This window comes from Lonchura striata, chromosome 19 (genome assembly GCF_046129695.1).
Source record: "Lonchura striata isolate bLonStr1 chromosome 19, bLonStr1.mat, whole genome shotgun sequence".
Classification (NCBI taxonomy): domain Eukaryota; kingdom Metazoa; phylum Chordata; class Aves; order Passeriformes; family Estrildidae; genus Lonchura; species Lonchura striata.
Genome location: NC_134621.1, coordinates 1,956,246 through 1,971,553, shown reverse-complemented (window position 1 = coordinate 1,971,553; position 15,308 = coordinate 1,956,246). Strand labels below are relative to the sequence as shown.

Here is a 15,308-nt window from a genome sequence, read left to right as displayed (position 1 = left end):
ATTCCAGTGAAAGAAAATGAAAACAATTCTTTTTGATATGTATGCCTCTTCCTAAAGAACATTATTTATTCAATATTTATTTATTCTAACTTTAAATCACAATTCCACTGCTGGGAAACACTGTATACAGTCTAAAATATTTTGTTTGCTATCATGCTATTACTCTTAATGTAGTTGGAGTACTGGAGTTTCTGAATCTTACTCTAGAAAACTGAGGAGTTTACTCCTGAATATTGTCTTAACACAATCAACACCTAAATAACTGCAGAACTAAAATGTAACTACTGCTTTTTATGCAAAGGAATCTGCGATCTTTAGTCATTAGACTAAATTGCAAAATTGACAAATTTGTAAAGCCTCATTGCAGAAGGAACTGACAGAAGGTACACATTTTGTGCAACCCTCAGGTCACTTTGATGCCTCAGGACATCTTCACTCTTCTGCAATTTTCTTGCTGTGAAACTCCCGGCTCTTCACTCGGAGCTTGTTGACCTGTGACTCTGCAATGTCAGCCCGCTCCTCGGCTTCCTCCAGCTCGTGCTGGATCTTGCGGAATTTGGAGATGTTGACATTGGACAGCTCCTCCTGTGTGGGGAGAAGAAATCAGGGCTCAGGAGCACAGGGCAGGGGTTTCATTCCTGCTGCAAGTCAGCCTTGTGGGGCTGCAAATCTCCCTCCCCCTCCCACCACTGCTCACACAGAGCTCCTCATCCTCCCCTTTTCAGGACCCTACTGGGACAAGCTTCACCAGGACTGTGGCACAAGTGAGGAGAAATTTCATAATTTCCATTTGTCATTTCTGTATTTATTCTCCCACTTGTTTAGTGCTCATGTGCTGGGGGGCTATATCTGAAAGACGAAGTTTCCCTCCTCAACTGATGATTCTTGATATTTAGAAAAATTCTGATACTCCTCTCCAGGACACCTGTGTAACACCCAGAGGAAACAATGCTTTTTATTTCCCCAAGCAATACTCACAGCTTCCTCAGCTTGTCTCTTGTAGGATTTCACTTTTGTTTGCAGCTTGTCCACCAGATCCTGCAGCCTGAGAATATTCTTCCTGTCTTCCTCAGACTAGAAAGTAGGCAAAGCAGAAAGAGTGAATTATTGCTTTCTGCACACCACAATATACTATTTACTATTGGAGTCCAAGAGAACCTCTTTTGTTTGATAGAATAAGGGTGCATCACCCAAGGAGGGCTCCTGCCTTACCTGGTAGGTGAGTTCCTTCACCCTCCGCTCGTACTTGCGCACGCCCTTCACGGCTTCAGCGCTGCGCTTCTGCTCAGCATCAACCTCCCCTTCCAGCTCCCGCACCTGCAAGGACAAGCCCATCCCTGCAGCTTCCCTGGCAATGTCTCTCCAAGGACACGCTCACTCAGGCACAGCCCCAGCCCTACACACCCTGGCCTCCAGCTTCTGGATCTGCTTCTTCCCTCCCTTCAGTGCCAGCTGCTCAGCCTCCTCCAGACGGTGCTGCAGGTCCTTCACCGTCTGGTCCAGGTTCTTCTTCATCCTCTCCAGGTGGGCACTGGTGTCCTGCTCCTTCTTCAGCTCTTCTGCCATCATGGCTGCCTGATCAGAGCAAAGGGTCAAAGCCATTTTAGGACTGGAGATATTTTGGGGAGAGTACATTCATTGTCAGCAATGCCAGGAGTGCCCAACTCACATCAGTGATGGCCTTCTTGGCCTTCTCCTCAGCATTGCGGGCTTCCTGGATGGTATCCTCCATTTCACCCTGGATCTGGGCAATGTCCGTTTCCAGCTTCTTCTTGGTGTTGATCAAGCTGGTGTTCTATTGAAAGAAAAAAGCTTATTTTACTTCTCCAGTTGCATCACACCATTTTTAGAAAAATCAAATTTCCTATTCTTATTTATGTTTTATTTACAGTTTCATATGAAGAACACAAATGACTGATAAATGGCAGTGGTAGACTGCTGAATACTAATTGTTGTATTATAATTAAAAAATGAAAACAGACCTATTATTAATTTTAATTCTCTAAATCCTGTAGGTGTTATATGTCTTCAGTTCTAGAATTTACCTGTGTGTGGAGGAGCTGAACTCTCTCACTGGCATCCAGAAGCTCCTGCTCAGCCAATTTCCTTGACCGCTCTGTCTGCTCCAGGGCTGCCCGGAGCTCCTCAACTTCAGCCTGCAGCAGGTTTGCTCTGCGCTCCACCATGGCCACCTGCTCCTTCAGGTCCTCCTGTGTCCTGAGAGCATCATCCAAGTGTATCTGGGTGTCCTGGAAAGAGAGAAACAACAGATTGGGAGGCATGTTCTTCCTATTTACTTGTTTTCCATTTTCATATTTATACAGAAAAGATAGAACTGTAGAAGAGAAATATTTGTAGCTGCATGAGAAACCAGTGAGCACTTGGTTGGTAATGCCTTACCTTGAGCACAGCCTGAGTGTTCCTCAAGTTCTTCTGTGCCTCTGCAGCCACACGGTTGGCATGGCTCAGCTGGATCTCCATTTCATTCAGGTCTCCCTCCATCTTCTTCTTCAGCCTCAGGGCTTCATTCCTGCTCCTGATCTCAGCATCCAGGGTGCTCTGCATGGAGTCCACAATTCTGAGGTGGTTCCTCTTCATCTGATCAATCTCTTCATCCTTCTCTGCTATCTTCCTGTCAATTTCAGACTTCACTTGGTTGAGCTCCAACTGCAGGCGCAGGATCTTCCCCTCCTCATGTTCCAGGGAGGCCTCAAGAAAGTATAAAATGCAGTTAATTATAAAAAATAACAATGTCAACAACTCTACATGAATTGTTATATCAAAGAATAATGTATAACCAGAGGTCTGAGATTGCAAGAAAGGAAAGAAAAAGGTATACCCATGGATTCAAAGATTTTATGGTGTGATAAGATCTTGCTTCCTATGTCTCCACTCAATTCTCAGGGCAGGGAATTATTTAAATGTTATCTGAAGTTGCTGAACTGTGTTGAAACTAATTAGTTAACAACAGAAGGCTTTACCTCAGCTTCTTCCAGGGAGGCTTGCAGTTCAGATTTCTCCTGCTCAACCTGCTTCTTGATTTTCTCCAGCTCATGAATTGCCTTTCCTCCCTCTGCAATCTGCTCTGTGAGGTCGGAAATCTCCTCTGTGGGAACAAAGATCAATGGCATGGTCAGGCTCTGAGCAGAATGGGAAGGGCCCTGTCCCACCAAGGTGACAGACATCTCTGCAGACCTGCAGGCACAGACCCATGGCCAATGGAGGTGATGGCTGATAGTGAGAAAGGCCAGGGGGGAGCAGAGGGACTTACGCTGCAAGTTCTTGTTCTCCCGCTTCATTGTTTCCAGGTGGTCCAAGGACTCCTCATAGGCATTCTTCATCTTGAACAGCTCCGTGCTGAGAGAGCGCGACTCCTTCTGCGAGGCCTCCAGCTCAGCCTGCGTTTCCTCATACTTCTGCTTCCATTCTGCCAGGATCTGAAGAGAAACGGGGTGTGAGTAGGGCTGAGGCTATCACAGGGCCATGCTCTGGCCAGGAATGCTGGTGCTGGAAGCCAAAAGACCTTGTCAAAGTTCTTCTGCTTCTTATCCAGAGCAGCACAAGCAGCATTGGATCTCTCCACATCTATCATCAGGTCCTCCACTTCATTCTGCAGCCTCTGCTTTGTCTTTTCCAGGGAGGCACATTTGGCATTGACAGCCTCAACATGTTCCTCTGCATCCTGCAGGCGCTGGGCGAGCTTCTTCCTGTATTAAACATATCTCATGGTTTCAGAGAAAAGGGAAAGCTATGGCATGTGGTTAATGGGCTTTTCCCTGTATCTCTGCCAGTCCCTGTCTTCTACATGTTTGCCTGTGATATTTTCTCCCACACCACATGCATTACAGAATTTATTTGCTGCTCTTCTTTCAACCCAACCCCAAGAAGAGCACTGACTTCTTCCCAACAATATCACAGTGGTCTCCAAGAATTTCTGGTCTTAATCTTTCCTAGTCTTCCTCACTTTCCCCACGTACTTGGCCTCCTCGAGCTCCTCCGTGCGCTGAATCGCGTCCGTCTCGTATTTGGTTCTCCACTGGGCCACTTCACTGTTGGCCTTGGACAGGGCTCGCTGCAGCTCCCCCTTGGCATCCTGCTCCTCCTCATATTGTTCCCGGAGCAAGTCACAGTCGTGGCGAGCGGACTGCAGGGCGTGGGCCAGGGCAGTCTTGGCCTGCAGCAACAAGGGTATTGGGCCATGGATAAGAAATATCCCAGGAAATCTGATTGAATTTTAATCGGACAGTGGACCATGCTTCTATGCAAACAGACAACCATGCACTCTATGAGGAATGAAGCTGGGACTTAAACAAAGGGATAGTGGATAAACTCAGTGTAAAAGTTAGCATGAGATGACTTGCACCAAATTACATGAGATTTTTTTTCCCTGTCTCATCGTGTAGTTTAGTAGCCATTTAAGTGACTGGAGGACCTCTGAGAGGAGAAATCACCTTGATTTCTTCCTCCAGGTGCCTCTTGAGCTCCTCAATCTGTTGGGTGAAAACTTGTTTGCCTCTTGACAGTTGAGAAACCAAAGCATCCTTCTCTTCCACCTGACGTGAATATTCACCTGAAAAAAATTTGCAGATATACAACAGTTTTAATGCTGTTGATGGTACCACTGCAAACATTTGGCAATACAAAATCAGATAGTTTGCAATCCCTTCAGAATCTTATTATACCATTTCAAGTATTTAGCAGGAGGTGTGACTTTGTGTGTTTAAAAGACCACGTGCACAGAAGAGTAACTTTTGCAATAACTCTGATGCATTATTGATCTGCACATGTAGATGTGGGTGTCCCACCTGACTCTGTCTGCAGACGAGCTCTTTGAGCATTGAGGTCATTGATCATGCGCAGCTGCTCTTCGTCCTTGCTCTTAATCTCACTCAGCTGATCTTCCAGTGTGCGGCACATCTTCTCCAGGTTGGCCTGTGTTTCATCATATGGGAAGTGATGAGTTAACCATCCACACGCTAAAGACGGCCAGGTACAAAAACTGTGTTGTGTTCCACTGGGTCACTGAACCGATAAAATAATTGTGTACCTTGGCTTTGGAGACGGACTCCATGTTGCTAGCCAAGTCGTCAATCTCCATCTTCAGCTCACTCTTCTCCTTCTCCAGCTTCTGCTTCACGCGTTGCAGGTTGTCGATCTGCTCGCCCAGCTCAGCTGTGCTGTCCGCGTGCTTCTTGCGCAGGGCAGCAGCCGTGGCTTCGTGCTGCAGCGTGGCCTCTTCCAGGTCACGGCGCATCTTCTGGAATTCTGCCTCTCGCTTCTTGTTCATATCAATCTGAGCTGCTGTGGCCCCTCCAGCTTCTTCCAGGCGCTCGCTGATCTCCTCCAGCTCCCTGGACAGGTCAGCGCGATGCTTCTCTGCTTTGGCACGAGAGGTTCGCTCTGCCTCAATTTCCTCCTCCAGCTCCTCAATACGGGCCTGCAGAACACCAGGGACCCTTCACACCCGTGCCCTCCTCCTGCCTGAGCTGAGCCTGAGCAAGGCAGGGGAAGGAACAGAGACTTGCCTGCAGCTCCTTGATCTTCTTCTGAAATTGTATGCCTACTGCTTGTTCATCCTCAATCTTGCTTTGGATCTGGCTGATTTCAAAGTCTTTCCTTTGGGCCAAGTGAACCATGTTAGATCTCAAAGCAAAGAGACAAGTGCTCCAGCCCAGCACTCAGGTGCCCCAGAGCCACACTTACTTCTTCAGTTTCTTATCCAGCTGCTGCTTATCATTCTCCAAATCCATGATGCTGTCCTGGGCCAGCTTCAGGTCTCCTTCCAGCTTCCTCTTAGCTCTCTCCAGGTCCATGCGCAGTTTCTTCTCTTGCTCCAGGGACCCTTCCAGCTAAACACAACAAGACCATCAGGGCTCTGCCAGCCAGGTCTGGCTCCATACCTGTCCTGTTCCTGCTCTGTGTGTGCTTACATCATCCACTTGCTGTTCCAGCTTGGTCTTGGCCTTGGTCAGAGTATTGACTTTGTCTTCCTCTGCCTGCAGGTCATCCAGGGTCTGCTGATGGGCCTCTTGGAGGGCTTTCTTCTCTTTTGTCAGCTTGGCAATGGTCTCGTCCAAGGCTGCCATCTCCTCAGTCAGGTTTTTCACCTTTAGGAAGAAGGGAGCAAATGTAAATAAAGGAAGTAGCTATAGAAGTCCTGTCATAGCACACAGCCCATCTTCTGGAGTGCCATTGACTTGTTCTACCTCATACCTTGTTTTCAGTGGCGTGTTTTTCCTTCTCCACCTTGGCCAGTGTTAGCTCAAGGTCATCAATATCTTTCTTCAGCTCTGAACACTCATCCTCCAGCTTCCTCTTCTTGGCTGTCAGCTCAGCATTAATTTCCTCTTCATCCTCAGCCCTTTCAGTTACCTCCTTAATTTTGGCTTCCAGCTGGATTTTGGTTTTGATGAGCTGGTCACACCTTTCCTCAGCATCAGCCAAGCTATCTGCTTCCTGGTGGGTAAACAAAGATTCTGTTTGTTTATAACATTTGAATGTTTCTCTTTTTTATCTTTTATCCTGTCAACTCAAACGTGTATACAGTGTTTTCCAGTTACCTTCCTGGGAAAGAGATTTCCAAGTTCTCTGTTCAGAATATTAAAATTTTCTTTGTTGTTTTTTATTCTTTCAAAAATATCACTCTGAATCTATAGTTGTGATAATAGTAAATGGTGCAGGGTGGTCATTTACAATCCTGTATTGGATATATATAGATGGCATCTTCCTCAGAAAAGCAGGAGCCCTTAAACCCACTTGAAGAACCTTGCTTCTTTTACTATCTTTAAGAGATATCACCATGCTAATGCAAGATGCTGCTTTCTAAGCTTCATGTTTAATATAATGGACACTTGACCTTCTCCGTGAGACAGAACAGTCAGAATGAGTAGGTGATTTTTCTGAGTGGGAAGTAAATGGTGATACTTACAGCCTGCACTTGGAGTTGCAGGTCATTTTTCTCCTTCATTAGAGATACCATTTTCTCCTCCAGCTCCTTCCGCTTTGCCTCAGACTTTGCAAGATTTTCCTTGGTTTTCTCAAATTCTTCCTTCATATTGGCCATCTCCTTCTCAGACTCTGCACTCTTCAGCAGGGGCTTGATCTTGAAGAACAGCTTCATCCATGGCCAGTGTTTGACATTCATGAAAGCACGAATGTTGTACTGGATGCAGAAGATGGATTCCCTGAGGCGTAATTAAAAAGTGCAATGAATATTCTCAGTCTGACAAGTGTCAACAATTTCCCATGAGCAAAATGAGTCTGTAACAGAAGAAGAGGAAGGTGTACCTCCGCTCCACCATTCTCTGGTACTCCACCCTCCTCAGGTAACCCCTACACACTGCCTGGGTGCGGGTGATGAGCTGTGCCAGCTTCTCATCCCTCATCTCCTCCAGGATCCCTATCAGCCCAGCTTTGAAGAACACCTTGAGGGAGGAAATGTTGCAGCACATCACTGTTAGGTAGAGAGAGCAAAGCCCAGGCAGGCAGTGAATGGGGGGTTTGTACCTTGGTGTGTCCAAATTTGTACTGGGTGTGGTCCACATCGATTGACCCAAGGAGCTTCTCAGAAGCCTTCTTGCTATCGATGAACTGTCCCTCAGGGATGGCACTGGCATTAAGTACCTTGTATCTGTGGAATTGGAGGAAATACGAAGAAGATAATCTCCAGTCATAAGAATGTTCTGTTTACTGAAAGCAAGAGCGGTGTTTGCAGCAGAATTGGGCTGATGAAGTTGGAATTTCATCCCTCCATACTCTATTTCATCCCTTTATACAGAGATCCTGGCAAAGCTCATTTGTGTGATGGAGAGCAGTTCGTGAGGACACCTGACTTATTTCTTCATTTCATAGCTCTCACCTCTGTTTGAAGTCAGCATAGAGGACTCTGCTGGGGAACCCTTTCCTGCAAATCCTGATCCCTTCCAGCACGCCGTTACAGCGCAGCTGGTGCAGCACCAGCTCGTGCTCCATGGCACCTGGCAATGCAGAGCACAAATGAGTGACCCAGAGTGCAGTGCAGAGGGGAATGGATGTATCAGAGCAAGGATCTTTCTGCTTGGGGCTCTTACCAGGTGTTTTAGTCTCATTGGGGATGATACAGCGCACAAAATGGGGGTGAGTGCTCCGCAGATTGGTCATCAGCTTGTTGAGATTCTCCTGTGGGATCATGATTTAGCGTGCATTTATGAGAAACGTGGGAAAAATAGCCCTTTGCAATCTTTGAATTTAACATGAAAGACCCATCAATGGAGATACACCAGGCTGAAAATTGTCAGTTGAGAATGTCTCAATTAATTGCTCAATTCTCTCTGATTCCCAGCACTAAACCTCACCTTGAAGGACAAGAAAAAGCTTACCATCAACCCAGTGAAGAGTAGAAAGGAGGCATGTTTTATGTTTATATAAAGTCTAAGTTTAGACTTTATATAATGGCACTTTACAATTCCATTTTTCATTACATAATTTTTTTGTTTCCAATGGTGGAGAAGTTATACTTTGAATATCTGTTGGTTGGTTGAAAAGAGAAATTATACTTCGACTATATGTTGGTTGGTTTCTTGGTTGCTTGGTTGGTTGGTTGGTTGATTGATTGTTGGGGATTTTCTTTGCTTTTTTTTCTGTGTCTGAGCCAGCTAAAAGTACAGCATAATTCTCTGCATATATGAAAAGAAAATGTGTTTACGTACCCGGAAAAGAGCTGAGACTGTCTGGAAGGAAGAACCCTTCTTCTTGCCTCCCTTCTTGCCACCACCACCACCACTAGCCTCTGATAAAACAAAGATAATGGATCATCTTTTGCTTTGGGAACCAACCACTGTGCATCAAAGAGATGAATTTCAGAGAACCGACCTGCCTCTCCTCCAGCAGAGGCAAAGAGCAAAGCCAAGGTCTTTACAGATGATTTCTGGTACAGCCCAATGACAGTTTCATTCAGAGGGTCCTTGTTCTTCTCCAGCCACCCAGTGATGTTGTAGTCCACTGTGCCAGCATAGTGCACCAGGGAGAAGTGAGCCTCAACCTTGCCTTTGCCAGGTTTGGGTTTCTGGAAGTTGTTGGACTTGCCCAGGTGCTGGTCATAGAGCTTGTTCTTGAAAGAGGTGTCAGTTGCCTTGGGGAACATGCACTCCTCTTCCAGGATGGAGAAGATGCCCATGGGCTGGGAGAAATCACAAGGAAGGAGGGAGGAAAAGGTGAAAAGGCAGAAAGACTCAGAGATGAACTAACTTCCTGAGTGAGACAATATTACTGCTCTCAAGGATTGTTCTGCTCAGAAAATTGTAAAATAATACAAACTGATGTATCTGCAGTATGATAGCTACCATTTCAAGCTGCATTTAGAAATATATATAAAACTAATGCAATTCTGAAAATATCTGACATTGTGAATTACAGAAATACCTTCTCAATTAGCTCAATGCAGGCAGCCAGGTCCATCCCAAAATCAATGAATGTCCATTCAATTCCCTCCTTCTTGTACTCCTCCTGTTCCAGCACGAACATGTGGTGGTTGAAGAACTGTTGCAGTTTCTCATTGGTGAAGTTGATGCACAGCTGCTCCAGGCTGTTGAACTGCTCAGTGGAAAAAAAACACAACAACCAGCTCTCATCAATATTCCCAGTTCTTCATCATTCTCCTCCACCTTTTATAAATTTCCCCAGTTAGAATACAACTGTATTATCAGGACTACACCATAAGAGAACCTTTATGCAGCTCCAGAAAAAAAAAAAAACCTACATAATGAAAATGAGAGATTTTTTCCAGAGGAGATGTTTTTAACGAATCTCCTAAAATTATTAAAATACTTTGGCGTTTTCTTATTCTGCAAACAAGATGAGTACATGCTCTTGTCTCCAAATTGAAAACCCTTAATACTTCTGATCACACACATAATTATTAATTTCTTGGTTCTTTAAATACTTTAAACATCTTTAACTCACTATATATTTCCTAATGCATCTCCTAGCTCTGCTCCAGATGCTCTTTTATAAATTTGTTGGAAATATTTTGGGTAATTTAATCTGTAAGCTCAAACAATTGTAATATTGCAACATATAAAATTCTATTTGCTGCTTCTGCACAAACAACATGACTCTGTGCTTGTACTGATGGAGCTTTTGAAAATTTTGTTTTCTGCTAGAAAAGAAAATGACTGGCTTTTTTTTCTGCATAAAATCGCAAATGACTAGCATGTTAAACCTGCAGAGGAATATTACTTGCAAGTCCTCTGATACAACAATCCTTCCCTTCAAGAGCAGCCCTCAAACCTGATATCCTTACATCAAAGATCTCAAAGCCAGCAATGTCCAGGACACCAATGAAGTACTGCCTGGGCTGCTTCGTGTCCAGCTGCTCGTTGATGCGAACAACCATCCACAGGAACATCTTCTCATAGACAGCCTTTGCCAGGGCACCCACTGAATTGTTCACCTAGAGCAGAGGAGAACGAAGTAGAAGGAAAATAGTACCCGAAGGGAGAGAGTAAATCAAGTGAGAGTTTCCCAGTCACCAAGTGGTTGTTGTTACCTGCTGCACGTTTTGGCCCTTGGTCACGTATTCATTCCCCACCTTGACGCGGGGGTAGCAGAGGGCCTTGAGCAGGTCTGCTGAGTTCAGACCCATCAGGTAGGCAGCCTTGTCAGCAACTGCTCACAAAGAGACAGGGAAAAATTAACAGAGGAGAAGTGATAATTGAAAGTGGATATCTTCTAAGATATATTGATTGGTCTCAGCACTGAAATTTTGTGATATCTTGAAGGGAAATTTAGAAGCATGAATAGTCTGGAAGCTGAGATTGATGTATTTGTGAAAGCAAATGGAAGGACAATATCTGATTGCAAACTACCTGCTATGTAACCACTTCTGTTATTAGGAGTTTTATAAGACTTAATACCTTCAGTGCCATCAGGCTCTGCCTGCTCCTCTCGTTGTTTCTGCTTGAACTTCAGGTTCCCGTAGTGCATGACAGCCCCTGTCAGCTTGTAGATGGCTAATCTCTCATCAGCAGTGAAACCCAGGATTTCAATGGCACTCTGAAAACAGAATCCTTCAGATATACCTCTGGGCCATTACAAGGAAGTTTCACCACACCAATATGCTCTGTGAGACTTACATCTGTGGCCATCAGCTCCTCCTGGTCGTTAATGCTGGGAACTGTGATCTCACCTTGACTCACAAATTGGTAGTCATATGGGTTGGTGGTGATGAGGAGCATGTCTGTAAAGAGGAATAGGTTGTATCTGGGAGTGAGAATGAAGATAAATATTAAAGACCTTCAGATTTTATCAAACAATTGATAATACTTCATACCAATTAGCTCTGGCTTCTTGTTGGACATGATCTGATAAAAGATGTGGTAGCTCCTTTCTGCCTTGAGCTGGAAAGTGACTCTGGACTTCTCCAGCAGATCTGGCAAGGAAGGTGGGACAGAGTCAGGCCCGAGAAAGAACACTGAGGTGGAAAGGAACAAAGGAATGGGATCAGGTCTGGTGGTGTCTTACAAGTTTCAATGTCAGCAGAAGCCAGCTTGCCTGTGGCCCCAAAGTGGATTCGAATGAATTTGCCCTTTTAGAGGGGAAAGAAAAAAAGGCATTTTGAAATTTCACCATGATTGTGAGCATGCAACATTACATTTTCCACAGAGGACAGGTTTCAAACTTATAAGTTTTTTCAATTTACTTTTTCTTTAACAAAGCAAAACAGGACAAAACAAATTCAGGAAATTCTTTATACTGCCAATACTAGATAGATCTGAGCTTTTTTATCCACCACTATTTAATAGATAACCATGAATGCACATTAATGAGAAGACCACTAAAAAGCATTTTATTGGGTCATTTATGTTGCAATTCAAACACATGGATATACTGAAAGCCATTTTCTAATCAGAAAACATTCTGTGAAGGCAGATTTTGGTGGTATAAAAGTTTAATGAATATTTTTAGTCTTCTGGAAAACAGAAGTCAGCTGTTTCTGTCTGAGATGTAGAGATAGAAGCAACACACCCAAAACAAGGAGCTTTAGGCTGAGAATGTGGATTGGTATTGTGATTTTTCAAGGAAAGTCACAGTTAATGCAATAGAACTTATGAATGGCTTTTTGCATTAAAACTTACATCAAGGTCTGAACAGTCAGATTAACATACCTGCCCAGTTTCGTGCCTAAAACCCAGAAAGTAATCTTTTGCTGGTCTGATGAAGGCCAGTAAAATTTCTATCCAGCAGTTTCTACCCTGTATGCCCCATTTTTCATTTCTTCTATATTACATCAATTTCCACAAAATTGTGTCTTCAGTCTGTATGACAGACTCTAAGAATATGTACATCTATATTTATAGATATGCAATTATATAGATATACAAACATATTTAAATCATCCCCATTTGTATACTGCATTTTCCTTCTAAGGATATATTTTTTTAATTAGATAGTCTACTTTAATTGGTAAAAATATGCAGAAAACAGTCATTTAATAAATACAGTCATCTGACTTTGATACTTCAGATATGACAGCATGTTCTGACATACTTGTTCCCATATAAATGACAACTTCTCTAATGAAAAACTCACAAAGCGTGAGGAGTTGTCGTTCCTCACGGTCTTGGCGTTTCCAAAGGCCTCCAGCAGTGGGTTGGCGCTGATGATTTGATCCTCAAGCGTTCCCTGCAGGGACATCATTATTCAGTGTCTGTGTTTGGTTGACAGGCAATGGCAGGCCAAGCATTCTGTCTGTCCTTTCTGACTCACCTGCATTTTGCCTGATGACTTCTCCTCCTTTTTCTTGTCCCCACTGGCTGCAATTGTTGCAAAGTACTGGATGACACGCTTGGTGTTCACAGTCTTCCCGGCCCCGGATTCTCCGCTGCCCAAGCCAAGAGAGAAGCAGAGGGTGCGTGGTGAGGCAGGAGGGGCCCTGGCACCGGGCAGCCCCGCAGGGACCCGCGCAGGGGGTGTACGTACGTGATCAGGATGGACTGGTTCTCCCGATCTGTGAACAAGGCAGAAACACGGTACTTAAAATTCATGAGCAACAGAGAAAGAATGAAACATACATAATTTAATGTTTTGCCTGATGTCAGCTTGACTTGAACAAGCAAACCTTTCCAAAGCACATCACTTAATGTAGAGGTGTCTTTAATTTAACACAGTGGAAACAATGCTATGAAGATAGCAAACTCCAACAGATGTGTGTGTCAGAGACAAGAAAGGAATGAAAAAGTCTTCACTTTGCTGAGACAGTTTTCCTTCAGAGAATTTCATGGTCCAATGCCCCTGAGGCAGACAGAGCCACTCACCAGTGAGCATGAACTGATAGGCATTGTCAGAGATGGAGAAGATGTGTGGAGGGGCCTCCTGGCGCTTCTTGCCTCGGTAGGCCAACACCACCTCGGGGTTGTACACCGGCAGCCACTTGTAGGGGTTGACGGTGACGCAGAAGAGACCCGAGTAGGTCTGTGAGGAAGGGACACAGCACTCAGGCTTCCCCTGAGCCTGGCCCAGCAGCTCCTGAGGCTGCCCAGAGGAAGCTGCTGCTGCCACTTACGTAGATCATCCAGGCTGCGTAACGCTCTTTGAGGTTGTACAGCACGGCGGGTTCGTGGAGGTGGGTCATCATGGCCATGTCCTCGATTTTGTCATACTTGGGAGGGTTCATGGAGAAGATTTGATCTTCTTTCACGGTCAGGGTCTGCCAGGGAAAAAAAAGATCCTCATATGTCAGCTAAGAACCCAGTGAGGGAAGAAATGTCCTTGAATCTTGTTTTTGACTCACCTCTCCCCCTTCAGTCTTGACAGTGACTTTGCCCGATTCCCTGCTCGTGATTGTCCCTTTCACAAAGGATTCTTTGGGATGAGCCACGAAGACAGATGTCTTGGCATCAAAAGGTTTGTTCTGGGCCTCAATTCTCTCCTTCTCTGACTTTCGGAGGTAAGGAGCAGCCTCCCCAAAAATGGCCATCTCAGCGTCCGACGACATGGCTGCACTTTGTGGAGAGGCTTGTCAGCAGACAGCACTGTGGAAGGGAAGATATGTTACCCAAATGAGTCAATATTTTTTCTTGTCACACACTTTATTGATAGACCCTAACAGTGTAATAGAAAGTGTGATTTGGGAAGAATCTTGAGTAGTTCTTTGGTTTACCTTCCTGTGGGACCACGGCAAATGGTGGATGCAGGTTCCCACAGTGTTTCCAGACAAGTTTTTATTATGTCAAAGAAGAGATTTTTCTCAGTCCCTTTGCATCTCAGTTTAATGTCTAATGACCCTGATGGTGATTTTTTTTTTCCTATTTATTGCCTAATCAAAATTTCTGTGGCTGTAACTTGTGTTTTTTATCCCTCAGGCTTTTACTCTTCCCATTTGAGACATCTACCTCTTTCTATGATATAACCATCCCCTTTTTGTTTAAGATAACAATAAGATAACCACTTTTTAATTTCACCCCCAGTGTAGACAAACCCCACCATTGCAGCCTCTTCCCATACATAATTTTTTCCTGCTTATCTTTAAAGATCTCTGCTGGATTCATTCCAGAATGTCGCTGTCTGGTAACCAGAGAGTACCAAACTGGACATAATGCTCCAGATATGGGAGCTGAATGCAGGGAAAGAACCACTTGTCTTTAGCTGCTGACAATGCTTTCATGAGTGTCTGACAATGTGCTGCTGACCTACCTTCCCCCAAAGGCACACTGTGACAGAATTCATGACCCTTTTCTGCAAAGTTGTTAACAAAGTTCTGCAAAATGTTGACAAACATTTGCAGCTACTCCTAGTAGCATGCAGATCTGCCATTTTACTCAGTCTTCTTTCAGAGGAATAGGAGCAGTACCTCCCCCTTTTTGTTGTTTGGTTAGTTGGTTAGCTATTTTTGCATTTTTGTCAAGTTTACTAGTAGGAGGCCTACATGCATATTATATCCCTGGAGTATCATTTGGAAAGTATTTTCATTACATTTATTGGCCAGTTTCATATGCTGTAATAATTACAATTCACAAATCTGTAAGGTTTTGCAATATTCTCTTCTGTTGGCTAGCTCTGTCTGTCTGGACTTCATGCCAGAATAGACCATTGACCTCACTGTTCCATAATTAAACACAAGGAATCCCCAAGAAGCATTTCCTGGCATTACATAGTGGCTGTGTGTTCAAGCACAGCCACTTACAAAATCTTGCTAGCTGTGAGCAGCCTGCCCAACCATTAGCATGCTTTATTAGTCATAGCAGAGCACCGGCCAGGAGCACATACAGCAATTGCCTACAGAATTTTACAGTGATTTGTCACCATGAAGAAATCTGTTCTACAGAAATCTT

The 15,308-nt window shown here is 44.4% G+C and overlaps 1 protein-coding gene across 1 annotated transcript; it reads right to left on the bottom strand.

Moving 5' to 3' along the window:
- Positions 1 to 432: 432 nt before the first annotated feature.
- LOC144247225 (myosin heavy chain, skeletal muscle, adult-like) lies at positions 433 to 13,972 on the bottom strand. Its single transcript, XM_077787328.1, has 38 exons — positions 13,769 to 13,972; positions 13,541 to 13,684; positions 13,293 to 13,449; positions 12,958 to 12,985; positions 12,745 to 12,859; positions 12,568 to 12,660; positions 11,500 to 11,563; positions 11,309 to 11,407; positions 11,112 to 11,215; positions 10,893 to 11,031; positions 10,526 to 10,644; positions 10,280 to 10,429; positions 9,400 to 9,570; positions 8,851 to 9,157; positions 8,688 to 8,767; positions 8,070 to 8,157; positions 7,859 to 7,976; positions 7,507 to 7,630; positions 7,288 to 7,424; positions 6,929 to 7,184; positions 6,214 to 6,456; positions 5,931 to 6,107; positions 5,704 to 5,849; positions 5,526 to 5,616; positions 5,048 to 5,437; positions 4,806 to 4,932; positions 4,452 to 4,570; positions 3,978 to 4,174; positions 3,524 to 3,707; positions 3,272 to 3,437; positions 2,982 to 3,106; positions 2,401 to 2,709; positions 2,046 to 2,249; positions 1,670 to 1,795; positions 1,405 to 1,575; positions 1,213 to 1,317; positions 979 to 1,074; positions 433 to 585 (listed from the first exon to the last, which is right to left on the bottom strand). The coding sequence occupies exons 1-38, from the start codon at positions 13,970 to 13,972 to the stop codon at positions 433 to 435; spliced, it is 5,826 nt and encodes a 1,941-aa protein (XP_077643454.1).
- Positions 13,973 to 15,308: the final 1,336 nt, after the last annotated feature.